At 39.1% G+C, this 9,473-nt stretch overlaps 1 protein-coding gene across 1 annotated transcript; it reads left to right on the plus strand.

The window, feature by feature from the left end:
• The first annotated feature begins 436 nt into the window (after positions 1 to 436).
• On the plus strand, positions 437 to 8,992 carry LOC114559886 (paired box protein Pax-6). Its single transcript, XM_028584884.1, has 7 exons — positions 437 to 526; positions 3,303 to 3,455; positions 4,267 to 4,349; positions 4,531 to 4,681; positions 6,156 to 6,286; positions 6,914 to 7,043; positions 8,112 to 8,992. Exons 1-7 carry the CDS (start codon positions 439 to 441, stop codon positions 8,195 to 8,197), a joined length of 822 nt encoding a protein of 273 aa, XP_028440685.1. The 5' UTR covers positions 437 to 438; the 3' UTR covers positions 8,198 to 8,992.
• Positions 8,993 to 9,473: the final 481 nt, after the last annotated feature.

A 9,473-nucleotide genomic window follows, 5' to 3' on the forward strand; every position in this document is an offset into this window, starting at 1 on the left:
CTTAAAAAAGCTTATTTAAATTGCATATCAATAGCAAAAAAGTCAATACCAAACTGCTTTGCACAAAATTCAAAACCAAGCAGTTAAGAAAATAAAGCGATACTTTAGAAGCGGTAATCAAAGATAAACAGTAGTATCTGGCATATTGAAATTTTTCTGATAATATGCCTTATATACAATGTATAAGCAGCACATCTCTCTAGTGTTTCTTTAAATGGACATGATGAGGAAGGGTGTGGGTTATTAATGCTTTGGTTTTTTTATTTTTATTTGTTTGGTTCCTTAGTTTCTGTCCACCAATCCCTTAGATATACTAAATATTTGTTATTATGTAATTGTGTACCTTGTTGTGTTTCTCACCAGGTTTCATCAATAAATCGAGTGCTCAGGAACCTGGCCAACGATAAGCAGCAAATGGGCACAGTGGGAGCTGAAGGCATGTTTGACAAACTCAAGATCCTCAATGGACAAACCAGCTGGGGAGGACGCTCAGGGTGGTACGCTGGGACGACACTCCCTGCCACTGGTAAGACACTCGCTCCACTGCTGCTACTTTACTACTACTCCATAGTCTATATCGACGATTGTTCAGGTGCTGCCCTCATTTTCGGCCCGATGTCCGTCCCCTTCTTCTGTCTTTGTGTTGGCGTTCTAACCTCTGGTGGATTTGTGAGGACTATGGTTAACTGCTCCTCAAATCTCTGCAGGGTAAATCCAGACAGCTAGCTAGACTATCTGTCCAATCGGAGTTTTCTCTCGCACAATTATTTTGCAGCGGCTCTGTGAGGAGTTTAGTGCCGCCCATGACGATTGTGATTGGTTTAAAGATATGCCATTAAACCAGAGCAGGTTTTCCTCCCATCCCCAAATGCTGTGTGGAGTAGCCAGACCCTCTTTCAGCGAGCTTTGGAGGAGGGTCTAGCAAAGTGAGACTGCGTGACAGTTTAGCAGAGATAAGGCGACTGTGAGTCGGGTACAGGGCAGCGTGAGGGGCTGGTCGTTTCAGTGGCCGTTGCAGCTGAGCTTGGGGTCAGGGTCAGGGTCAGGTGAGCGTCATGAAGCGATGACAGTTATGTTTAGACACCAAAACAACTAGTTAAGATTAGGAAATATATTGTGGTTTGGGTCAAAACATTGGTCCCCTTAAGTAGTACTCCCGGGACATGAACATCTGTTTCCTGGGTGAAAGTTTTATGTTTTCTCCTTAACCTCTTCAGAGACATGAACTCCGCTCCCCCACTTGAAAGCCCTGTGTTTTAGGACGTAAACATCCACCCGACCTCTTCCCTAGGCGGATCTTCACAATCTTAAACAGCGCCAGCCAACTATTGTTTTCACGCAGCTTGTTAAATGTGACAATGTTCTGGGTTCTTCACTCTGTGACAGTAAACTGAATATCTTTGAGTTGTGGACAAAACCAGACATTTGAGGATGTCATCTTGGGCTTTGAAAAAAAAACTTCCCTGACATTTTATAGATCACACAACCGATCAATTAAATAAGAAAATAATCCACAGATTAATCAACGATTTTCCCATTGTGCCATGCATTTAATTAGTTTTTCAAAAAAACGGAGCAGTCACAGTAATTGCCCGCTTGCGAAATTTACTCAAAATTCATTATACGGGACAGAGGACACATTGTATAGAGTTGACAGGAGCAGCTTCCTTTTCCTTTCCTTCAGTGTGTGTGTGGCTGAGGGCCCCATTTGCTGTATGGAGTAGGCTCATATGCTGCCGCTCCTCCTCCAGCTCCCTGGGATTACAACAGGGAAACAAAGTCATGCTACACTGCCACGGCTGCTGCCTCCCCAGCAGTCTGTTTGTGCATCTGTGCATGAGTGTTGTGTGTGTGTGTGTGTGTGTGTCTGTGTGTGTGTGCGTAGGAGAAGGGGGCGTCTGCTCTCATTTGCGTCTCTTTCTGCCTGACTGACTGTGACACTGAGCAATGGCTTCATTCTGTTTTGCAGTCTCTGTCTGCTGGGGATAATGAATAATTAGGCTAGCACCACAAATAACATGCAGTTCCACGGGGGAGCTGGAGTCAAGCTCCCGTCTGCTCGGGGATCACATGTTGGAGATCTCCACTCTGAAGTGGCCTGTACCTTCACTCATCTTTTCCCTCACACGTGTGGTTTCACTTCATGGATTCTCATGGATGTTACACATTGTGTTGTAGGGCTGGGACAATGTGCTGTTGTCCCGATTTCATTCTTTCACGATATATGGGTGCTGATTGGATTTGTTTTGCGATTTTCATTTATTGTGATTCTAGAAATATTGCGATTCGATAGTATTGAGAATTGGGATTTTCTTTTCCCTCTTTAACAAAAACGAAAGTAGAATAATGCACTTCTAGAGACGATATATATTATGAGACATTTAAAAAAAAGAATTGTTTTCTAAGAAGAATGACATCACAAAAAAGATCATAACATGGATTTTTAGCATTTTCTGCTCAGTTTAGTTGGAAATGGATATGATGTAGTCGCCGTCAGCGATACTAAACAGAAAATATTTAGGTGACTCATTGGTAAAAAGAAATAGAAAATATTGATTTTAGGGAAAATTAACGATTTTAAAAATTGTCGCAAAAACAATCATGATACTTTTAATTTTATGTTATTTTCCCCCTCATCCCTATTGTGTTGTCTACTCTGATCAAAGCCTGGGTTATAGTGACGTACTACAGCTATTGATTTAGTTTTTATTGCTGATATACTAAGTGTTTCACTCGGCATGGAATAGCTTATCTTAATATTGCACTTGTATGGTTATTATATATTACACACATCTATATAATTTAACATTTATTAAATCAGTCAAGCTCTAGCTTCTTTTTTATGCAGGTTTAATACAGATTAGCACAAAAAATGCTAATGTTATTTGATCAAAGATAGTATGTGCTAAAAGTAACAAAGAAATAACTTTAAAATAAAATGCAAGAAAAGATTAGAAAAAATAAACAGGATGAGTAAATTCTGAATACATAGTTAAAATAATAAAACGAAAACTTAAAAGGTCCAATCAGTCAGTCAGTTTATTTTTTTTTTACTTATCACGTATAAAACATGAAATATGACGCATTATTGTAAATGAAACACCTCATAATATTGATTTTGGATATTTTAGTTTAAATTTTTCTAAAAATACTTATTTTATAAAATTCAGCTTTCATCTTGATTATCTGTCTTTTACTCGTAATATATTGTCATGTAGTTGATTGTTCTTCACTATAAGATGTAAAAACCTATTTGAGCCCAACCCCAACTTATTCCTTCTTTCCTTCCTTCCCTGGTGCAGAGTGTCCACAGGCAGAGGGAGGGGAGAACGCCATATCAGTTAGTTCTAACGGTGAAGATTCAGAGGATACTCAGATGAGGCTTCAGCTGAAGAGAAAACTGCAGAGAAACAGAACGTCTTTCACACAGGACCAGATAGAAGCACTGGAGAAAGGTAACTGATAAAATATGAGGTCAAATGGTTTGGTGATTAGTGGTGAAATAATTAATCAGATCTTTTACTTAAGTACAAGTGCAAATAAAACACTGTAAAAATACTCTGTTACAAGTAAAATCCCTTTATTGTAAATGTTACTTAATTAAAAGTGTGTAAGTATCATCCGGAAAATGGAACTAAAAGTACTCATTGCAGAAAAATCCTCCCATTTTAGAAACGATCCAAACATTTGTGTGTGTAATGGTCTAATCATTTTAGCTGGACTTTTAGGCCATTATATCGTTGGGTAGTATAATTTATAATAAAACCTATTTCATAAACTACATGTGTTTTGTGTGCAAAAATCTTAATATGAAAAGTGAAGAGTAACTAAAGCTGTCAGATTAATGTAGTGGAGTAAAAAGTACAATATTTCTCTCTGAAATGTAGACGTAGAAAGTGGCATGAACAGTAAGTCAAGTGTCAAGTAAAGTACCTCAAGTTTTTCCTTGAGGTACTTGAGTAAATGTACTTAGTTACATTCCACCACTGGCGAAGATGACCATGTGTGGAAAATAAATTTTCCACGCATTATAATTACTGAGGTTTCTGTCTGCTGTTTTTATCATAAGTTGTGATACAAGAATACTGAATGTGAGTAATTCAGTGAAATATCTGTTGAGTGGCGTAGCACAGCCCTTCACAACATCACAGAGGATGTTGTAAAGCATTGCTTCACTATTATTCCGTGATTCTAAATTGTCTGTCCTGATGTAACTCAATTGGAACTGATGTTACCATGTAATGACACAATGTGTCTCTGTTTCAGAGTTTGAAAGGACTCACTATCCAGATGTGTTTGCCCGAGAACGCTTGGCCAACAAAATAGATCTTCCAGAGGCAAGAATACAGGTAGGCTCCATTATATAAGTACTGTGTGTGTGTGCATGCGTGCATTTCTGCGTGCGTGCGTGTATGGATCTCATTAAATAACATGAATGAGACCAGTTTACATATGGATATGTTAGTGTTGTTTTAAAATAGACTTCAAACCCTAATATTATAGCAACCTATTTTTTTCTGGCTTTTTCAGGTTTGGTTTTCCAACAGACGAGCGAAGTGGAGAAGAGAGGAGAAGCTGAGAAATCAACGTCGTCAGGTGTCCAACTCCTCCAACCACATTCCCATCAGCAGCAGCTTCAACACCAGTGTTTACCAGCCTATACCACAACCTACTACACCAGGTACTGTCAACTTTTTATGAGCATAATAACTTATGAATATAGTTTTTTTTGTTAGTCCACTAAAACATTATTTTTTAGTATGTGTCAACAGGCCTTTTTCACTGAAACTTGTGTCAGCCGGTTAAAAACAATTTGTACTCAGAAGTCGGACAACCTCGCAGTAACCCAAGCTCAAAATCCAACATGGTTTACATACAGTACGTACATCAACAGTTGTAAAAGCTGTAGTAACGTACAGTTATTAGCACTTCTGTGTTATTTGTGTTTCACTAAATCAGTCGTACATACAGTCCTGTCCAACATCTACATGTGGACATGTTGTTATGCTGTTTGTATGCACCAAATACAGCGTAATCCATTATTATCAACTGGTATTGCTAACAATGGCTAACCTGGCTAGAGCTAACCCCACAATGAAAAATCCGACTTTTATCTCATTCATCTCAGGTGTGACGTCATTCCCAGCTCCGGCTTCGGAGGTCCGGGGTAAATGGAACGCACTATTAGCTTAGCACAGCACCATTTAAATCACATGACACTGGCTAAGTCGCGCCATCCCTCCCCAGCTTCGCCCTCTTGTCCAAATCTTAACACTTTCGGTTCCAAAATACTAAGATTGTAATGGGTGACGTCATTGATGCTATGTTGATTCTTTTTGGGTCAGATTCATAATCTTGTTAACTCATTCTTTGATCAGACAGATTCTGATTAAATCTTTTTAGGAATGTATCTTATTTATACAATGTTCTCGTACGGCAATTTAGACATTTAGCATTTGAGAACTTCTTTTTCAATGAAAAAAGGGTTTTGTAGAAAAATGTGATTATATTATATTTCTCAAGGATGTGTTTTAAAAAAAGTATAATTGATTGATACGCTACCTGACTGAAAGGATGTTTTCAAAGTTTTCCACCAGTGGTGGACTTGTTAGACCGTGCAAACACAGCCTCCCTCTTTTATTCCTTCAACCACCTTCTTATAAAGGTTGGTGTTGCGATGTTTGTGCATATCCAAAAACCTGTCTTTCATAACGTTTAAAAGGTTTCTCCTTCTTTTCTTCTGGGCATACATCTCTACTGCAGCCCTGCAAACTGTTGGCTGGTTGGTTTGTGTACAGCAACCATAGCAATGCACAGATCTGACCGTAAACGGCCGTAAACTGTCACAAACTGCTGCAAAAACCCCAACTGAGACGCATATTCCGAATGTGCTGTATACATGTCCAAAGAATGCCTCTAAAACCTGAATAATACCTGCATATCCCACATGTCTTAATCGGAATATCCAAACAGAATAAGCTGTTTACATGACCTCTATCAAATTCTGAATAATAGTGGAATATTGTTGTGCATGTAAATGTACCCAATGACTTGCATCCATCAATGTAATATAGATAATGTACCAGCTTGTATGTTAAGTTATATGCCTGGGATACTGTACAAATCTCTTTGTTCTCTCTTCGTTATCTCTCTAGTGTCCTTCTCATCAGGATCCATGTTGGGAAGGTCGGATCCAGTTCTGTCCAACAGCTACAGCCTACCAGCCATGCCCAGCTTCAGTATGGCTGCCAGCCTGCCTATGCAAGTAAGATTATCTGCTAAAACAGCACAGCCTACAACTAATCAAGCTCTGGAACACCTCAAATTAGATATAAAGCATCTTCATGTGTGTCAGTATCTGGCTTCAGCTCGGGCAGGCTGTTATGCATGTGAACAGATGATATTCTAAGCAACTGTAGTCACAGTTGCTTAGAATATCTTTGTGGGAATGTTTATCACGGGTGAAGTTTAGTCGGGTTGACCGTAATGGGGCGACGACGTTAAGATTAGAAAAAAGTTTGTGGTTTCAGTTAAATCACCAGTCCCCTTTAGTAGTACTCCCGGGACACGAACACCTGTTTCCTTGGTGAGGTTTCCCCTTCTTCCGGGATACGAACTCTGCTCCATTGAAAGCCCTGTGTTTTACCTACCCATCCACCCCGACCTACATGGATCTTTGTGGTCTCATACAGGGCAGTCAATGTGGTGCTGACAGTAATACACAAATTACAATTCATTACTTTTCGTGGGGGTGGTGCGTGATCACGGAACACTTGTATCATGTGGATGCACCAACAGTTTTGTTGTCATTACTTAGAATTCCTCATGGGGGGGACAGAAACTGCACACTATAGCTTTAAATTCTGCTGTTTTAATAGGTAATATTCATTTGTGTTTCCAGGCATCCAGTCAGAGCTCTTACTCCTGCATGCTGCCCACCAGCACCAGTGTAAATGGGAGAAGTTACGAGACATATACTCCTCCACACATGCAGCCACACATCAACAGCCAGTCAATGACGTCCTCCGCAACATCGTCAACGGGTAGGAAGTTACTAACTGGCTACTGTTTGACTCTCTGCATGTCCTCCCCTCTGCCTGTGCTGTAGGATGCATGTTGATACCTAGTTAAATGAGACAGGGCAGAAATATGGATGAATCAATGATGTATGATTTAAAAACATCTTGGGTCTAAATATATTTACTGAGTGTAAGAATGATGTTCCTTTAAAGAATAGTTGAAATCAAACGTATTCATCATAGGGCTAATTAAGTCAAAATTTGGACAAAACATTGAGAACATTAAAGGTTAATAAATTAAACTCTAAACAGCTGTTATTTTGGAACTGTCACTTTGAGTGATTCAGTTTTTAAGACAGCAGCAAACCTTCAGTGACTGGATCATCAAATGTAAATGACAAAAAAAAATGAAGAATTAGAGGCCAACCCACTTGAGCTGTACAACAACGATGAATTTCACAGTACAAGCATCTTTTTATACACGTAAAAAGGAGAGTTCTGCAGACCACAACAATCCAGTGCAACCAAGGCAGGACACAACAGTATAAAATAGCAAAAAATTGCCGGTGCAACACAGATGTCTTCTTACTTGATGGTTTTATTTCTTAAGGTTCATAACAGTGACTAATGTTTCGATTTTTTGCTATTTTATCTTTTTATACACGTTTCCCCAATTGTTGTTCATCATGTTTGGTATTTTTTTGGAAACTTTGGAATCTCCACTAGTTTTTGGATTTGCTTATCTGTACCATATTAGTTTGGAGAGATGGAAGGTCCAGCAGAGCTTGTCAGATTAAAATGATAAATAATAAATAAAAAAAGTGAGATTATCTGTTGATTGTTGGTTTGATTGCAACCGATATTCAGTCCTCAATTACCTACACAGGCTTCTCTTAACTCTTTCCATACATCTGTTTATTTCAAATGCCTTGTGTGGACTGGAAAGACTTCTGTTCAGTATGGAAAGACTTTCATTCACACTTTATTTGCAACGGTGCTGCTTCTAAAATTGGCTTCAGTCTTAACACACTGTTAAACTTTGCTGTGCCACGGCTGTCAACTCTAATGACCTGTTTGTTCTCCTATTACCAGGTCTGATTTCCCCTGGTGTCTCAGTTCCAGTCCAAGTTCCAGGAAACGAAGCAGACATGTCACAATACTGGCCACGCCTGCACTGATTCACTTCCCACAGCAATTATTCTTGGCTGCAGTGATCACCAGCAGTGATTGCTGCAACAGGAATGTATGGGACATCAAAGCATAACCTATCGCTACTTTACAGCTTGAATGTGAAAAAAAAAAACTGTCATTGACTGAAACAGACTGCACCGCAGCAAATGAATATGAATATGAAGGAATTACTCTCATTAATGATGAGAAAACGTTCAAACCAAATTCTGGAGACAAGCAGGACAGACGTTTGACTACTCTTCCAATTTGAAGGGTTTTAAAATCACTACAAACCACTACAGGTTCAGCTACAACTGGATCAAAGGTCTTGGGGATCTCTGTCTCAACATCATGTCGAGCTGCCATTGAAAGTCTGGTTGGCGACGACACTTCGGGACAAGCCCAGAAAGAAAAGCTCTAGCCTGAGCTGTACTCAGGAAGGTGGCCCATCCTTTGGCAACACTAAACTCCAGACAGGAATAAACTGATCAGTGTCCATTTGGACATTCTGTGGGAAGACATATTACCTCCACTTTCAGTTCCTAATTTATATGATGTTGGTGTATTTGTAGCAAAAAAAATGTTGACTGAAACATAAAGGGAAGAATGAAACTTGAAATGAACTTTCTGTTCCAGCCTGGAATGTATATAGAATTTCAGAATGTGGATTCTGGTGATAAGTGTTTGGTATTTTAAAAACCCTGACCTGGATGTGATATGCTAACTGGTATGGACTCTTATTTTGAACTGACAAACTAAGTCTGTTGGCGGAGGGGAGGTTTGGGGGGGAGAGAGATCTCAGTTTGTTTTAATTCCAAAGCTCCTATGTCCAGAAATTCAACAGTAAACCAACTATTGAAAGACTGGAAGCAGAAACACTTATAAAAAAGTGAAAATTAGATTGTGTCTGGGATGTAAATCTGTTTCTAATTTTAAAATGTAAAGTATTTGTCTCCTCCAATGATCCTGGAGGGTTTCCTTAATAAAGTTATTTCAATTATATTCCTTGTTACATTCTATAGTAGTGGTATGGATTTATTTATAGCGCGTTTTTTATTTGTTGAACCAATCTGTGACAATGGATTGTGGTGGAACACACTAACACACGTTAGTTTTATCTGCAGTTTGAACATTTTCGAATTTGAAATATGATCTCACCAGAAAGTGGCACAACAAAAATTATTCACTATAAAATAAATGCTGCTGAAATATTGGTGCAGTAGTGACTACCTGCAGGGCTAGTTGGTGAGCTACAGTGGTTGCCAAGCTAACCAGTAACATGCT

The sequence above is a fragment of the Perca flavescens genome, chromosome 8, assembly GCF_004354835.1.
Source record: "Perca flavescens isolate YP-PL-M2 chromosome 8, PFLA_1.0, whole genome shotgun sequence".
In the NCBI taxonomy this organism is placed as follows: domain Eukaryota; kingdom Metazoa; phylum Chordata; class Actinopteri; order Perciformes; family Percidae; genus Perca; species Perca flavescens.